Below are 18478 nucleotides of genomic sequence, written 5' to 3'. Positions count from 1 at the left end.
AAATATTACCATTATTAATGGACAAAAACTAGTATTAAGGGCGTTACGACGATATATTAGGAATGGAGAAAAACTCGCGATTGGTGTAGTGAGGAAGATTTTTTATTATATAGTTTAAAAAAGAGTTTATAATATTCTATGATTTTAATTAAAATTAAAAGATTTTATTATTTAAAAATCTTATTATATATTTTTATAGTTTATAACAAAATATGAAAATTAAAGTTATTAAATTTTAATTTTTATAAAATAATATTAATATTTTATACATATAATATTAAATAAAAAATATATAATGAATTGTATCATTTCACTTGTAACCTAGACTAAACAAGTTAGATAAACTAATAAACCTCATATGAAATGAGTTAGATAAACTAATAAAGTAAATATATTATTTCACCCTCACTAATTTGATGTCATCTTATACATGCATAAGATAACTACCTCTTGATTAACTTTGCGAACAAAATAACACTTAATATAAGTAAATATTCTTTATACACTACAGAAAAGAAAAAAGAAATTCACCATTATTTTAAAAGTAGCAATAAAAATCACTTTATGATTCTTTATGACAAGTTTGATAGAGACCTAATGTGTTTTTGTGGGAAACAAAATTATGACAATTGTGATAGATACCTCATTATAGTTTGGTAGAAACCTAAATTTTGTGTAATCTATGATTGAGACGATGTTAATGTTAATTTGTGCTTGCCGAAATGTCTTTTTTTTTACTTTTCAAAACTCACCCTAAACCGTGCTGATGTGGCAAGTGAGGCTGATATGGCAAAGGCTACTTTGGTAAATGTCATGAGAAATTTGAAAATTTGAGAAAGTGATATTTGAATGGGTGTTGGAGGAAAGTTGGGATTGCAGTGTGGAAGATTCAAAGATATAAAAAGACGCTATGTCATAATTTTATATTTCTGAATCTTACTGTATAATTTAAAGTAAATAGAAAAATAAAATGTATATATGAAATAAAAAAATTTACATTAATATATTATAATAATATTTAAAAGTGTGAATATAGAGACGAAATAATACTTGTGTTTCTGTTAATACTAATAGATATAATATAATTATCTTAAATAATAATTATACTAAATAAAATCTAAAACAATATATTTTTATTTAAATAGGATATTAAATAATTTAAGATTTGTATTTATTTAAAATTTTGAATAATTTAGAAATGTTTTTTATTTCAAATATTTGTAAATACGGAATTAAGTAATTTAAATTTATTTAAAATTTTAAATAATTTAATAATTTAAATTATTTCAAATTTTGATTTAAATAAAAAATTAAAAAATTTAAGATTTTGAACAATTTAATTTTTTTTATTTATTTTATATTTTCTTAAAATAAGAAATTATATATTAGACTTTTATCTATAACTATATATAAAGAAGATTATCTTCTTAACTGTCATTTTGGTGTCCACAATTTTATTTCAAATTTATCCTTATCCTTATATTTTATTATTTTTGAAATATATTAGAGGAGAGGTTTTCTCAATTTGTGATTACAAGAGCGGTTGTGAGAAGTGAAACATTTGTAAGTGTGGTGAGTGTACTGGTCGAACGTGCTCGGATCCTCAACCCAAACACTTAAGTGTAGTAACTCGGTTAGACATGTCATGTGAGAAATACCTAGCTCGGTCTGGGACAGATATGAGCCCAATGACATCATTGAAAAAGCTTTTTTTATTTTTTCAAGAGTTGTTGTAGTAACCATCATTGGGAGAGTTTTTGAAAGCATTTTTCTTTGCAAGTTGGGATTCAACCTTCATTGCAAGATGAACCAAAGATCCCAAAGATGAATACTCTTGAAGTTCAACAACATCTTGAATATCCCTTCTTAGACCACTCACAAACCTAGCTATCTTAGCTTCCTCACTATCCTCCATGTCTACTTTAAGCAAAAGCGTTTCTAACTCCTTAAAGTAAGCATCCATACTTAGTGTGCCTTGTTGAAGCCGTTGGAGCTTCAAGAATAGGTCTTTCCTAAAGTGTGGTGGCACGAATCTAAGGCGCATACACTCTTTCAAATCGTTCCAAGAGACCACGAGAGGTCTCTTGTTGTATATAATGTCCATTACAATGCTATGCCACTATTTCATGGCATAATCTAAGAATTCTAAAGAGGCTATTTTCACCTTTTGGTCATCATTGACCTCATAGGCTTGAAAAATTTGTTCACATTTAGCCTCCCAATCTAAATACACATTAGGATCACTATCACCACTAAAGCCAGGTACTTTTACAAAAGGAAATTGAGGCTTGGCTTCATGGTGATGTCTTTGTTCATGGTGATAGCTATCTCCATGAGAATGATGGTGATGTCGCCTTCTTCTACGATATTCTCCATGGTCGTGAGCATTGGAAGAACCTTTGGAAGAATGTCTAGGAGAATGGTGTCTTCCATGGATGGAATGGGAGGACTTTTCTTGCTTCAATTCAACTTTTTCTAATCTTTCTTCCAACTTTTTCATAGCTTCATCTTTTAGAGCAAGGACGCGTTTTGCCTCTTTTAATTCATTAAGAACATAAGCTCTATGAGTAGAATGTGGTTTGGAAGATTCAGCACTTGAATATGTATCCATCTAAAAAAGAAAACAGCAAACACAAAAAACAAACAATTTCAAGAAAAACAAGGTCAGAAAATGGAACAAATATAGTGCTGGAATGAAAATGAAAAGACACTCAAATCACTCCAAGAAAGAATACTTCCCTCAACCAATCTGCTCAAGAGGTCTTGGTAACTCTCAAATGAAATATGTCAAAGCAAACCACTCTTTCTTAAAGCCAATACACCACAAAACTCAAAGAACAATAAAAGACAATCAAGAAAAGGTGTAAACAAGAAAGGCTATAGCAAAAGGAAGACAAGATATATGAAAAACACAAAGAATATTGAAGAAAAGAAGAGCTAGAAAAATAAGGTACTCAATTGAAGGATGACACACAAAAGAAACCTAAAGAAAAGCACTAGAACAGATGAAGAAAAGAAAAACAGAACTACTGGAATTTTTTTTTTCAAATTGTGAGTGACTTTACAGATTTATCTGGAACTGTATAATGCAAACTGGATTATGAAATTTAAACCACAGAAAGTTCAAGATGTTATCTCAACAATGGCATTGGAATTACACAAAAATATTGCGCCAATTAATTGGGATAAATTTTGCAAAATCACTGCCAGTTTATTGTATTTTTTGTGCCAGAATTACACACTGGACATATTTTATTTATCATTTTTTTTGTACTAGGAATTTTGATGTACTTCTTTTTTTCTAATCCAGAATTTTAGAAATTTCCAGTAAGCACAAAAATTGCAATAAATCGAAACAGTCAGCACGTTTTCAAGAAAATAGAGGAAACCTAACTGGAATGAAAAACATAATTAAGAACTTCAAAAGACATAATAGAAATGATGTTTAAAGAACTTGTATAGTTCTAAAATACAAGTAAGAACTCAAATCTAAAATGAAAAAGCACCAAGGGATGAAGAAAACAAACACATAAAACTGTACTCAAAACAAAATCAAGAAACAAAAATTATCAACAAAAGGACTACATAGAATTGATAACATTTTTTGGAGAAACATGACTTTGACAAAACTTATAAGGATTCAAAAATCAAAATGACACAAACACAATGTAATAAGAACAAGAAAACAACAAGAAATACTAAAAAATAAACCTAAAATAGAAAGGTAACAACAAGAATGTAAAGTTCTTGAATTAAAAGTGCCAAAACAACTCAAACACACACAATAACAAACCTAAGACTCATGATACCACATGATATGATTCCAATACATGATAGAGATATGATATGGACATGTTATGGATTCAACAAGAGTTGGAATATGATTAGGCACTTTTTAAGAATTGGATTAATGTTCTTATCATTCAAGAACTCACCAAAACACAAGTAACCAAGCCAAACTCATATAGAAACCCATTTTTGGACATATGAACCGATTAAAACAAGAAACAACACAAATGAACCGATTAAAACTCAAGGAAACTCAATTAAAATCACAAGAACAGCAAAATAAATGAAATTACCGAATATAAACACAAGACAAACAAGTTCTACCGATTGAAATGACAAGAAACAACAAAGACATGTTTTAGAGTTTGTTTTGGAATGGAAATGGAAGAAGGAGATGAAAAGAATAAGGAAACTTATGTGGTTGGAGCTCTTGGAGATGTGCACGCCACTTGAAGGATGATTGACTTCAAGATAAGTGTAGTTGCCGCCACTTGAGAGACCAAGAATGCACTCAAGATAAGACTAGAAGAGAAGAAGACACAAGTCTCTCTCAATTCACTCACCAATTTGGGAGAGGTTCTTTACTCACAAAATCAATCTTATTATTTCAAATACCTAAGCCTTCCTTTTCTAGGGAGGAGGACCGGTCACTATTTACAAAGGAAGCTTACAAGAGAAGCTTTGCAAGGTAGTCTTCTAACTCTTCCTATTCTAGCGCCTAAATGGAGAGTGAAGAGGCACCTTCTAGATTTTTCCTAAAACTAACGCCTATAGATGCTATACAAAGGAGGTGTCTTAGGTTTCCCTCTTTAGCACCTTCCTAAACACTACTCTATGTGTTTTTAAATTTTATACAAAAGAAACTATAAAAAGAGAAAACATTTGAAGGCTACTACCTAACTCTTTAGCTTTTCTCCTTGTAATCCTTTGAGGTAAAAAGGATGATGAGCTAATATGTCTTTGAGCATCTTTAACTTCAACCTCATTCTCTTCTTCTTCTTGATCTCCATCAGATATGATCACACTTTATCCCATTTGGCATACAATCAAAACCATGTTATAATAATTTAGATGTTTTCTATCCATAACCGATTGTAACTTATCAGTAAAGAAAGAATAATATAAGTTTTATAGCTCTGATAATCAGTCCCTCATATGTACCGACATAGTACCAGTTCGCAGATACTTTTATGAAGACACTAGATAAGAAACATTTTTGGTCGCTGCGACACAAGTTGGGGGTTCGTTATCTTTACCTACAAACTTGAGTGAAGTATTACGGAAATAATAATTATCAATGGAGGAAAACTTGACAATGGAGGAAAACTTGACAGCTACAATTGAGAAAAACTTGACAACTATAATGGAGGAAAACTTGACAGCTATAATGGAGGAAAACTTGACAACTACAATGGAGGAAAACTTGACAGTTACAATGGGGAAAAACTTGACAAAAGAGAAGAAGTGGTGGAAAAAAAGGTATAGAAAAAATGGTAAATTGGATGACAATCAAGAACAAGGATGAATGGGTGACTCACATGAGAGGGAATATGAGTTTGGCTGCTACCATAATCACAACCATCACCTTTCAAAATTCTATCAATCCACTAGGTGGTGTTAGACCAGCAGTAGAGAGTAGATATGTGAAATGTCCAAAAAAATTAAATGGTAATTCATGCCCTGGTCAATCTGTCTTAGCTATAATTTACCCAAATGAATATTTCATATTCCTTATATCAAACACTATATGCTTAGTTTCATCCTTAACTGTATGTCTCTTACTTGTTAGTGACTTCCCTATGAATAATAGATTTTTCACATGGCTTTTGTCACTAGTCATGTGCATCACATTAACCACTCTCACTTCGACCTACATGATTGATATAAGTATGATCACACCTTATCCCATTTGGCATACAACCAAAACCATGTTTAACAATGTCATTTACATTTGGTTTTGTTTGCATTCCTAGGACTCGTGATACTTGGTTTTTCTTAGCATTTATGGATTTGGATTGTCACTAAATTATTTGAGAAACATAGACCTCCAACAATGTAAGTATTTTTAGGGGTGCCTTTTGTAGGTTGGTTTTCTTTCATAATAATTTGAACCCACCCTCTTATTTACGGTTTCTTTTACTTTTTATTTATATCTGTTTATGGGTTGAATTTATGTGTAATGGTATTTTTAAACTATAGACAGAGACGTTATTCGAGGTGCGTGAATGAGCTACAACCCATATCGAGGTTGAAGAGGTCATGCTCAGGAAAAATGGCAGCTCACAGTCAAAACAACTCAAGCACAAGGAAAATAACCAAGATCGTTTTGCCAGGAGCAATGAAGCACCCACCGAGAAGAGAACGAATATGAGGTATGTCCCGTATGTTGCCAAGAAGCACGAGCCTAAGAGAAAGGCTAGGGAGGAGACGACGATCAAGCCTAAATTCCGAGTACCCTGTAAAGAACTCATAGGCATGGAAGGGGTAACAGATAGTCCAAAGTTTCCAAAAAGGATAGATCGGTTCTTGGGATCGTGAAGAAATACCTGGTGCGACTTTCACAAGGCCTATAGGCATGTCATCAACTGGCTAATTTAGTCAAAGAGGTTTCTTGAAGGAATATCTCGAGGTCAACCAGGAGGAGCCAAAAAGGAGAAGCCAGGAGGTCCATGGAGCAAACACATGAAACTCCGATCCATGAGGAGTTTACAAATTTACGAATATCTCCTGATCAGTTAAGGCCTTATGATGGCTGTTTGGCCGGCTTCGTAGACGACCAGGTGGAAGTACAAGGATACGTCAAGCTGAGGACAACCTTCTCTAATAAAAGTGCAGTTAGGATGATTATTGTCAAGTACATCGTCGTCAATGCATCTTCCGCACACAACCTACTTTTAGGGCACCAAGTTGTCAGAAGTAATAATTGTCCCTAAGAACGGATATCGATCCCACAAGGAATAGTTAAATTATCAAGTACAATGTTTGCTGAATATAAACAGAACAATAAAAAGTGTGTTGAAAGTGATTGTGTTGGTAATGATCAATAAGAAAACAAACAAATAATTGGTTGCTTGAAGTTGGAAAAATAGGGATTAGGTTTCATCTTTCTCACTCTTATGTATTTTGATTAGCATGTTAATATTAAGTTCTTTGATTAAAATTGATGCCCGTAGAAAATTCATTTATATCAATGTCTCGCATATAAAATTCTTAAGAATGTTTCCTAAATATCGATCTCTCGCATACTTATAAAAATAACTTAGAATCACACTCAAACATTAATGACAATTAACATTTCAAGTTTATCTTTAACACTCAAATATGTTAAGTATTGTTGTTTAGGTTAGAACCCTAAAAATACCTCTCAGTCATATTTAAGATTCAAAAAAATGTCAACTATTTAGAAGCAAAACAACAATACCAATAATCAATTAAGAACATAATATTAAATATTTAAATATCACCTCAATACATAAGAGTTCGAACAAATTACTCCCAATCTCAAAGGGTAAAATTGGCCATGCATACTTCTAGCACCTTCCATTCTCCCAATTTGTTACAATTCACTCAATGGTGTTTTCCTCTTAATCTCGCACCCTAGGGTTGAGTCTCTAGCCCCCTATTTAACCTAATTTACTAGGGTTAGGTGGCTTCCTGTGTCGTGTTGATGGGCAAAGTGACTAAACATAAAAAAGACCCAATTTGTCTGACTTGAGCGAGAAAGGCGTCAATTTTAGAAAATTGTCCTGGAGCATTCTCGCTTAAGCGAAAATATCTCGCTTAAGTGAGAATCCCTATTGCAAAATTGGCTTTTTTCGATGCTTTTATGCATTCTGAGACCGTCTAGCTTTCTCTTTTTAGCTCAAATCATTCCTCTTTAATTCAAATCTCCAATCTTCCCTAGAAACCTACAATTAACACCAAATTTAGGAATAAAAAGCTCTTTTTTCAAATAAATCTCATAAAAAAATATAAAAGTGTATAAATTCATAAATTAAGGATTATTTTATATGTAAAAGAGAAATATATCCTCACAAGTACCTATATTTTAATAAGAAATATTACTGAAATTAGACACTTATCAATAAGCATGATAAAAGCTTACCAGAACATGGCACGAAAGTGATACGAGAGTAGTTTGAAAAATCACAAGGGAACCTACGCAGTTACTATCCAACTAGGGGAGTCAGGATAGATGGCAGAGGTTGACATCAGCGATGAGAGACGACCTGGGCCTGTTGAAGAAGTTCAGGAGAGGGAGATAAATGGAAAGAAATTCAAGCTTGGCGCCTCGCTTTGCAAAGAATTAGAGGATAAAATAGTCGACGTCATCTCGGAAAATACTAATGCTTTTGCATGATCGTCAACGGATATGCCTAAAATAGATCCAGATTTTTTATGCCACCGGCTTACCATGGACAAGAAGGTTAAACCCGTGGTCCAGAGACGAAGGAAATTCAATGAAGAAAAACGCCTCGCCATTCAAAAAGAAACTCATAAACTTTTTGCTACTCGCCACATAAGGGAAATCCAATACCCTGAGTGGTTGGCGAATGTCTTAATGGTGAAAAAGGCAAATGGGAAGTGGAGGATGTGTGTTGACTTCACCGATTTAAATAAGGCTTGTCCCAAGGACTCTTATCCTTTACCGAGCATAGACTCCTTGGTAGACAACACCTCAGGGTGTCATTTGTTGAGTTTTCTAGATGCATTTTCATTGTACAATCAGATTCGTATGCACCCAAAGGATGAGAGTAAGACGAATTTTATGGTTGAGGTTGTCGGTTATTGTTACAAGGCCATGCCTTTCAGCCTGAAAAACGCTGGGACGACCTATAAAAGACTCATGGATCAGATCTTTTCAAGCATATGTGGATGACATGCTCGTCATCTCAGAGAAGGAAGACCAGCCTGTTACTAACTTGGAGGAGCTATTCTCCACGATAGCAAGGTGCAATCTCAAGCTAAACCCTGATAAATGTGTGTTTGAAGTTGAAGCAGGGAAATTCCTAGGTTTCCTGTTAACCGAGAGGGGTATAGAGACGAAAACGGATAAATGTACAACGATTATAGAAATGAGAAGTTCGGCTAATATGAAGGAAATGCAAAAATCAACCGGGCACATGGTTGCCCTATCTCATTTCTTATTAACCAGTGGAGAAAAAGGGTTTCCTTATTTCTAATGCCTTAAGAATAATAACTGTTTCACATGAACTGATGAATGTGAAAAGGCTTTTGTCAAACTATAGGAATACTTTGCTAGTCCCCCCCCCCAGTTCTCGGTAAACCGACTCCAGGTATTCCTATTCGTATGTATTTTTCAATAACATATCGAGCCATCAACTCAATTTTCCTGCAAGAACAAGAGAAGGTGCAGAAGCCAGTCTATTTCATAAGCAAGGTGCTACAAGGACTAGAGGTTCGGTACTAAGCTATCGAGAAGGCTGCTCTAGTTGTGGTGTTCACAGCTCGGCGACTTCGTCATTACTTCCAAAGTTTCACTGTAACTGTAATGACCGACCTACCTATACGTAAGGTTCTGCAAAAGCCTGACATTGCAGGTCAGATGGTTCGTAGGGCGGTTGGGTTGTTTGAATTCGACATACAATACGAACCACGATGGCCAATTAAAGGTCAGGTATACACAGACTTCATGGTAGAGCTTTCATCCAAGGACTCCCAGCCTAACCCTAATGATTTCCAATTGGTCCTCTAACCTACAAGGGAGCGAAGCTGGAGTCATTCTAGAAGGACCAAACGGGCTCTTAATCGACAACTCCTTAAGTTTGCATTCAAGGCGAGCAACAACCAAGATGAGTACGGGGCCTAGATAGCAGAAATGTTGTTGGCAAAGGAATTGGGAGCTCAACGTTTGTTGGTGAAAAGTGACTCACTGCTCGTAACCGGGCAAGTCACAGGCGAGTATCAGGCTAAGGACCTGCAACTGGCCTCGTACCTCAGGTATGTGAAGATCTTAAGAGCAACTTTTTCCGCATTCGATCTTGTTCATGTCCCAAGAGAACAAAAATCTTGAGCAGACTTGTTGTCTAAGTTGGCTAGCTCGAGAAAAAGAGGTCGACAAAGGTCGGTAATCCAGGAGACCTTGAAATCGCCTAAGACAACCGTAGAAGGACTTTCCGAGGTTGACCACCTAGAGGTCTGGCAAATCAGCCCAGAGGAGGGGAGAAAGCATTGATCGATGGTCCAAGAAACCCTGAAAGTCCCAAGAATAACTATCCATGAGCTGCCCGAAGATGAACCTTTTGAGGTTATGCAGATCAGTACCATAGATACTTGGTTAACGCCTTACAAGCGGTATCTTGCCGATGGATTACTTCCCTCTGAGCCCGCAAAAGCCAAGATTTTCCAAAGGAACGCAGGTCAATATACCCTGATAGATGGGAACCAATTTTGTTACGGTTATACTCATCCACTCCTCACCTGTGTAAGTGGATACCAATGCACCCGGATAATGCCCGAGCTTCACGAGGGCATTTGTGGCAGCCACATTGGTGAGCGAGCTCTCTCGTTGGAAATCATTCGAGCAGGGTAATATTGGACGACGATGAAGGAAGATTGTAGGAAATATGTCCAGCGATGTGAACAATGTCAGAAGCATGCCAATTGGTGTCATGCCCCAGCCGAGGAGTCACGATCGATTTACAACCCATGGTCTTTCCATATGCGGGGAATAGAAATTTTGGGCCCTTTCCCTTTGGCCATACGCCATATGAAATGCCTCATTGTCGTCATTGAGTACTTTACTAAGTAGCTTGAAGTTGAACCGGTAATACAAATAATCGCTCACAAAGTCCAACATTTCGTGTGGAAGAACATTGTCTGCCGTTTTGGGATTCCGAGACACTAGCTGGTTTTCAGTTTTACTCCATTAAGGGTAAGACCAAGCACCGACTCTAGTTGGAGTTAAGCGATTTGCTCACTCGCCAATGAGATTTCTGGGTTGAATGTGGATGCTATCATAGGGGTGCGAGTTCACTGAAGAGGTGGGTGGGCTTTGGAAGAGTATTACATTTGCATGAGAAGGCTAGGGATGTGTTTGAAGAGGGTATGTCTACTATTATCACTGTCAGGGATTTCAGTGTTATATATATTTGATTCATACTCGCAGTTTGAAAAGAGCATGGTCGCTTACAAAATGGAGTTGAGTGATGAAAAAGATGATGAGGGTGAAGATTTTACATGGGTTTTGGTTGAATGACAAGAATGAAGTACACTTGTGGTTGGCTCGGTTTGATTACCTTATGGAGAGGAGGGTAGAGTTGGCTAACAGTGTGGTTTTGCGTCAAAATCCTCATAATGTGGAACAATGCTTTTGCTAAGCTGTATAAGCTTCACAATGTTGAATTTGAGGTTCAACATGGGAATGAAGATACTTTAAATGCCTTGTGTTAAGCCAAGTGTAACTGCAATCAAAGGATAGTAAAAGACAACATATAGAAAACTTGAATAAATGGAAATGAAAAAAAATAACTACGATTAATCATGAGGAAAATTACTAAATTATTTAAAAATGAGACTTAATTTTTTTGTATTGATCTATTTCAGGTCCACATGCTAACATGCCATTATTTTATCTACTTGAAAATTAAAAAAAATACAATATATCCATAAAAAAATATGCTATATAATTATTAAAGGTAGAAAATTTAATTAATAATTAAGATAAGTATGTATAAATTTATAAAAGTAGACAAGACTTTTATATCACTATGAAATTCACATACATTATTCCTAAGTTGATCACCGTTTATTCTTTTTCATATATTTTATAAGGATTAGATGCTTACACAAAAGCTTAAGAAAAGACAAAAAAAAGAAACCTCTAGGATACTAAGTGGCACATAGATACAACACAAAATAGTTTTTGGTTCAAAATATAATATAAACTATTCTAATTAATAAATTGGTAATTGAACATCAAAATAAAACGACAACCTAATCTTGTTAAATAAAGTGGGATAAAAGTATTGTCAAACAATAGAGGAGTCTTGAAAGTAATATTAACAAAAAAAATAAAACACAACAGGTGTGGATGTAGTTCATCAAATAGTAAACATTGTTGACTAATAACACAACACTACACAAAGATTATGAATGTGATTAGTTTATCCTCACTTAATTCACAACAAATAATCATAATGACTTTCAACGTTAATATGTCACAGATACCATTGTGGAACATCTGAAATTGAGGTTGCAAATATTTCTATGCAATTAAACAATGTATAAGCCACACATATATAAAAGCAAAATAACTTTTAGCTTCACCTAAAATTTATGACAAGTTTGGTAAATAATTTAAAATTTATACTTATTTAGAAATTTTGTTTATGCAAAATATGTGTCAAGTTGTAAACATGTTCCAGATAGATACAACACAAAACTTTTGGTTCAAACGATAATATAAACTATTCTAACTGATAGATTGGTCATTGAACATCAAAATAAAATAACAACCTAGTCTTGTTAAATGAAGTGGGATAAAATTAAGATTTTTGACCATGATGGGGTTATTTTTTTTTACCAAAATGGGGTCTGTTTAAAAAAAATTACAAATTTAGGCAAGTCGTGCCAATTTGGCACGACTTCATATGCACAAATCGTTCCAATTTGACACGACTCTGTCATGTCATACTAAAGTCGTGCCAACTTGGCACGACTTCTGCCTTGTCATACTGAAGTCATGCCATGTCATATTTTTTTTTAAAAAAAATATTATTTATATATTGGGTAGTAAGTTATGTAATGTTAAAAATTAATTTGATACATAATTTTCTAAGAGTGTTAGTTTTAAGGAACCAAAAATTGGATATATAATTATTTTTAAATTATTTAATTATTTCAAAATAATTACAAATTATTTATATTATTTGACTTATTTAAAATTTATATAATTATTTTTAAATTATTTAATTATTTCAAAATAATTACAGTACTTATACCTTTTTATATTTTAATATAAATGACATTAAAAAAATAAACAGGTTTAAAAAATGTATTATTTGAATTGTGATAAAAAAAAATTATTACTTCAGAAAAACAATAAAATTGTGATACACGATTATCCAATTTATTTTCCTTAAAACTAACACTCTTAGAAAATTATGTATCAAATTAATTTTTAACATTACATAACTTACTACCCAATATATAAACAATAAAATTTTAAAAAAAAGTTATGACGTGGCAGAAGTCGTGCCAAGTTGGCACGACTTCAGTATGACATGGCAGAGTCGTGTCAAATTGGGACAATTTGTGCATATGAAGTCGTGTCAAATTGGCACTACTTGCCTAAATTTGTAATTTTTTTAAATAGACCCCATTTTAGTAAAAACAAAAAAAAACCCCATAATAGTCAAAAACCCATAAAATTATTGTCAAACAACAGAGGAGTCTCAAAAGTAATATTAACAAAACTAATAAAACACAATGGATGTAAATATAGTTCACCAAACAGTGAACATTGTTGACTAACAACACAACACAAAGATTATGAATATGATTAGTTTATACACATTTAATTCACAACAAATAATCAGATTGACTTTCAAAGTTAATTTATCACAAACATCATTGTGGAACATCTGAAGTTGAGGTTGCAAAAATTTGAATGCAATTAAACAGTGTATAAGCCACATATATAAAAAAAGCAAAATAACTTTTAGCTTCACCCCAAAATTATGACAAGTTTGGTATAGACCTAATGTATGACATGTTTGGTAGGATATTAAATAATTTAAAATTTATATTTATATAGAGTTTATACTTATTTAGAAATTTTGTTTATGCAAAATATGTGTCAAAATTTGTAAATAAGTTCCCGATAGATACAACACAAAACAACTTTTGGTTCAAAAGATAATATAAACTATTCTAACTGATAGATTGGTCATTGAACATCAAAATGAAATGACAACCTAGTGTTGTTAAATCAAATGGGATAAAAGTATTGTCAAACAATAAAGGAGTCTCGAAAGTAATATTAACAAAACTAATAAAACATAACGGGTGTAAATGTAGTTCACCAAACAGTGAACATTGTTGACTAATAGCCCAAACAGATATTAAGAATGTGATTAGTTTATCTTCACTTAATTCACAACAAATAATCATATTGACTTTCAAAGTTAATATATCACAGGCATCGTTGTGGAACCTCTTAAATTGAGGTTGCAAAAATTTCAATGCAATTAAACAGTGTATAAGCCACATATATATAAAAGAAAAATAACATTTAGCTTCTAGAAATGTGTTCACTGACATTTTACCTTCGTATCCAAGGGTATGAAGCATTTTGACACAACTGCAAGGTATATCGAGTTTCTATCTAGCACCAAAACATTCAAATCTAGTATAGAACAATAGTATTTCCTTGAATCAACTTATTGGAATTTGTCTTTGTCCATTTTACAAAGAGAGTGTGCAAATGGAAATTGCACAAGATTTGTATCCCTCAGAAGACGACCTTTTGTACGAAGATTAGTGGCTTCGAAACCCTTTTAGCCTTAAGTTATGGTTGTGTTACCTAATCGCGTGTTTGGAAATTTTACTTATGTTTATGAATGTATATAAAATTGGAATTGGTATAAACAAGTGAATTGAAAATTGGTTTAGCATATGTAGGATTTAGTTTATATGTTTGTAAAAAATATGTTAACAAGGATTTAGTTAGTGTATTTTTTTAAGTTTTGTTGCAATGGATGTGTACTTAAAATGTTTAATGTTGGTGAAACACAATAAAAGTTATTATGCTTGTGAGAAAGCAGAAATGTGATGTTGTTAATTTTTTTGACACATTTTGGAATGATTGAATGATATGATATTATGGTAAAAAAATTATTTATATTGTGTTTTATACGGTATTTTTACATTTTGCAAACTTATTTAGGTTGTAAGAGTTGCACCCTTGGGTTAGAACAAAAGTGAGGATAAAAATTATTGAAGAAAAATTATTTTTATATTTTATATTATCGTTAGGAGTGACAAAGTGAGTCAATTGATATGATTTTAACATTGATAATAATGTTGTTTGAATGTTTGTTTAGGTTTTTGACCCACTTTTTTCACACAAAACTTGATTCATTTTGTTTTGACAAAATTGTCATTGTATTCATTGTCATGAAAATCATGTAAAATATAGTATGGATGACGGTTGTAAAGTTTGCTTATGTTAATAATGTTTTGGGTGCAGTAGCCTTTGTGACACACTAAGAAAAAATATATCGAATTAGTTATGTACCATTCCATGTAGTGTGTGGTACAAGATTAAACTTTTTCTTTTTTTTATGTGCTCTTGCATATCTTTTTCTTTTTTATTTCCTTTTTCAATGATTTATTTATATGAATAGTCTAAACTGAACTACATCCTCAAGTTTGTTCTACAACCTATTTCTAGAAAATAATTCAAATTTTTTTAATCTTCCAAGACTGTCTAATAGGGTATTAAACCGTCTATAGATTATTAGACCATCTAGTATCTTAATAATTCTTTTTTATGATGACAAAAATTATAAATTCTAATAACAATACAAAAACATTAATAAGAGTATTGGAGATTATGCACAAAAAGAAGAAGAAACAAAGAAACATGTTGTATTATATGTTCATGTGTTTGTGTACATAAACAAAATCAACTAAGCACAATAAATATAACACAGAAAGAGTTCATAAAGGAACTAAAAAACAAGAACAACTAGAACAAACAAGAAGAACACAACCATTTTCTGTCAAAAGGGTTCAAGGAAGAGATAATCATGGATGTGGGTTGAAGGGTTATTGTGGTGCAAACTGTGCTCTTCATTGATTGAGGATTTTTGTAAAAGAATTTTGTATTTGAGTAGTAAAGGATGCAACAATATGTTTTGTTTGTCTTTGCATTCTCTCTTCCATCTCTATTACACGTTGTTGGATAACGTCTCGTTCAGATTTCATATCTTATTGGATCATCAACTGAATTGAGTTGAGCATAGCATTGGGAACATCTTGAACCAATCTACCAGGAAAAAAAGGTTTAGGTGAAAGCACAAACTCCAAGTGTTGAGATATCTCTTTAGGTTTTGTAGACTCTTGATCAAGAACTTGAAGATCATCTACAGATGGATGCTCTTGAACAAAAATTGGCTCAGGGGGCTCAATGGAAGCATTCCGATGTGTACCAAGAACTTCCTCTGCTCCCAATTGATAGATGTTGTTGTGTTGTCAAATTAAAATGATTTCAGCGTAGATTGTCTAACCAATGATAAACCGTCTAACGTTAGAAAGATGATAGTATAGTTGTTGTTAGATAATCCCAAATTGTTTTCCAACGAATACAATAGTGAAATCAGTAAAACATTGTTTAGAATCTATTTGCCAACAGGAAAAGTTAAAAAACAGTTTTTTAATTTGTTTACTAGTAAACATAAAATAAATTATTAAAACAATAAATAAAAAACATTCGATCCCCAAGTTCTTCCACCATTGAACTCTTTACAGGTTCTCTAAAGGCCAGTTCTTTCTCAATCTTCAAACAAAGCTAAACCAAATTCAACTTGAAGCTCACCAATAAAGTATGCATCTACTGGTTTAATCAGTACCCACTTTGTTCCATGCATATATTTCATGGGAATGCTTATCTCCTCTCTCTTGAATCATACATCAAAGAAATTAATCAAAATAATGTGAACTAAGAAACCAAAGTTTAAGACAAGGAAGACTCTAAATAATGTGTTTAAGTACAATCTCTCATAAAAACCAGTTTTCTAGGTATTAGATGGTATAGCACAACTGTAATAGAGAATTTCAAAATAAAAATTTCATTTCTCAAAAACCTCATAATTCAATAAGGAATTACAAAGGGAATAACACAAAGAAGTTTAGTCTTCCATGCGGAGACAAAACAAAAGAATCACAAAGAAAACTAAGAAAATCTTATGAAGCTTGATTCTTTCTCGTTGAGGCTTGTGTGTTTTTATAGGAAAATATTATGGTTTAGATTTTGTTAAAAGATTCTTAGTTTCCAACTTTCTAGAATTCTTGGATTATGTTTCCTTGTACTTTACAAAAGATTTGATTCCAATTTTGTTTCTGCGATTTTGCAAAAGATTTTATTTTGTTATTCTTTTCCTCAATTTTTTTTCCTGTTTTGATTCAATTAAGTAACTTAGACTTTTGCATATTTTGCTCATTCATAAAAGTAGATACTTTCTTAGACTATCTATTCTAAAATACAAAATTAACACAACTAATAGTTAAGACCCAAATAAATACAATTATATTAAAACAATGAATTTATTCATTATTACAGTCCAATAAAGCTATTAATTGTAAATAAAATTAAGTTTATTACTAGTTTCACTGCGTCTAACTCAACTTTTCTTTGAGGAAAAAACTCTATAGCAACTAAATGCCATCCCAGAACAGAACTAGAGTGAACCTTTGGCACATCCTCCTCTAAACTACGTTGAACAACAACAACTTCTACATCTCTCTTCGGTAGAGACTTGATTTCTTCAAGAGAAAACGTGTATAGATCAAAATGACCTGTGACTCCATGTGGTAAATGTTGAATGAACCATTTTCCAGAAAAGGAAAAAAAAAAAACAGGTTCCTAGATAAACATCGTGGTAAATTCATCCGGTGAGTAGGTTTGTGCTGGTCGAACAAATGGTAGTTGATTTACAACAGTACTACCACATTGATCATGAGAATCTTCACTATTGTAATCATGAGATGAGGAAGCACTTAGTGAGTGCTTCATCAAGATGTAAAAACTGTGGATAATTTTCAACTTTAAATTTAATTTATGTATGATAAGAAAATCATAAACATCAAAAGAAATTAAACAAAGAAATCTTTTGAATGTGGTGCTTCTACAAGTCCCATCACATCTTTTCCCTGAAAAACACAAACCACGAAAAATAATAAACAATTTCATAGGGAAAATAATCTATATATTTTTTAGTTTCATGTTGAAAATCTAAATATCATCATAGCCATGCAACCAAGATTCTCATTTTTTTTCTGTTTATTCCAGTTTTACAAACAGAAACAATATTTAAAAAAAAAGAATTTTAAAATAAATTTTAAAATAAATCTTAAAAAACTACAAGCATTTTATTTTAGAAAACAAAAATTATTTAGGTGAAATTTTTTTCGTTCTTGTTCATCGTTACACATATAAGAAACATTTAATAATAATTGAGTTAAATATCATTCATTTGTTTTCCTAGTACTCATTAACTGTAATATGAAAACATAACATTTTGAATTTTTTTACAAATTTTTGGTATGATGGATATTATCAACATTTCTCTTGGTTCTCTTGGTATGTGTAGAATCTGTTTCTAATAAAACTGAGTTCTTAGTCATACAAACTCTTTCATGTGACTACTTCAAAGTTCAGTCCAATTTGCTTTTTAATTTTAAGTGTTACTTAAGAACAATATACATTGGTTTTAGCTGTCATTTGCCAATCATGTGTTAGCTAGCACTCAATAAAAAGTCATGATTAATCTTTTTCCAGATATAACAATTCTGCAGTTGATTCTTGAGTTAGGCTACACACAGAGAACACTAAAACTCACTGAAGTATACAACCTTTTTTTTTTACAGAAGTTTACACAAATATACATGTTCAGCATAAGGAAGTTCTTTCTTCTTACCATTTCAACAAAAAAAAAAGAACATC

At 32.4% G+C, this 18478-nt stretch overlaps 1 protein-coding gene across 1 annotated transcript; it reads left to right on the top strand.

Moving 5' to 3' along the window:
- Positions 1–5086: 5086 nt before the first annotated feature.
- LOC137817982 (uncharacterized) lies at positions 5087–5762 on the top strand. Its single transcript, XM_068621209.1, has 2 exons — positions 5087–5170; positions 5247–5762. The coding sequence occupies exons 1-2, from the start codon at positions 5087–5089 to the stop codon at positions 5760–5762; spliced, it is 600 nt and encodes a 199-aa protein (XP_068477310.1).
- Positions 5763–18478: the final 12716 nt, after the last annotated feature.

Source organism: Phaseolus vulgaris, chromosome 10 (assembly GCF_000499845.2).
Source record: "Phaseolus vulgaris cultivar G19833 chromosome 10, P. vulgaris v2.0, whole genome shotgun sequence".
NCBI lineage: Eukaryota > Viridiplantae > Streptophyta > Magnoliopsida > Fabales > Fabaceae > Phaseolus > Phaseolus vulgaris.
The sequence above is the reverse complement of the archived record's forward strand: the minus strand, read 5'-3'. Positions and strand labels throughout refer to the sequence as shown.

Coding starts and splice junctions, on each gene's coding strand:
- LOC137817982 (XM_068621209.1), top strand. CDS start 5,087: ATGGAGGAAAACTTGACAATGGAGGAAAACTTGACAGCTACAATTGAG. Junction 5,171..5,246: donor TAATGGAGGAAAACTTGACA/GCTATAATGGAG, acceptor ACTTGACAAAAG/AGAAGAAGTGGTGGAAAAAA.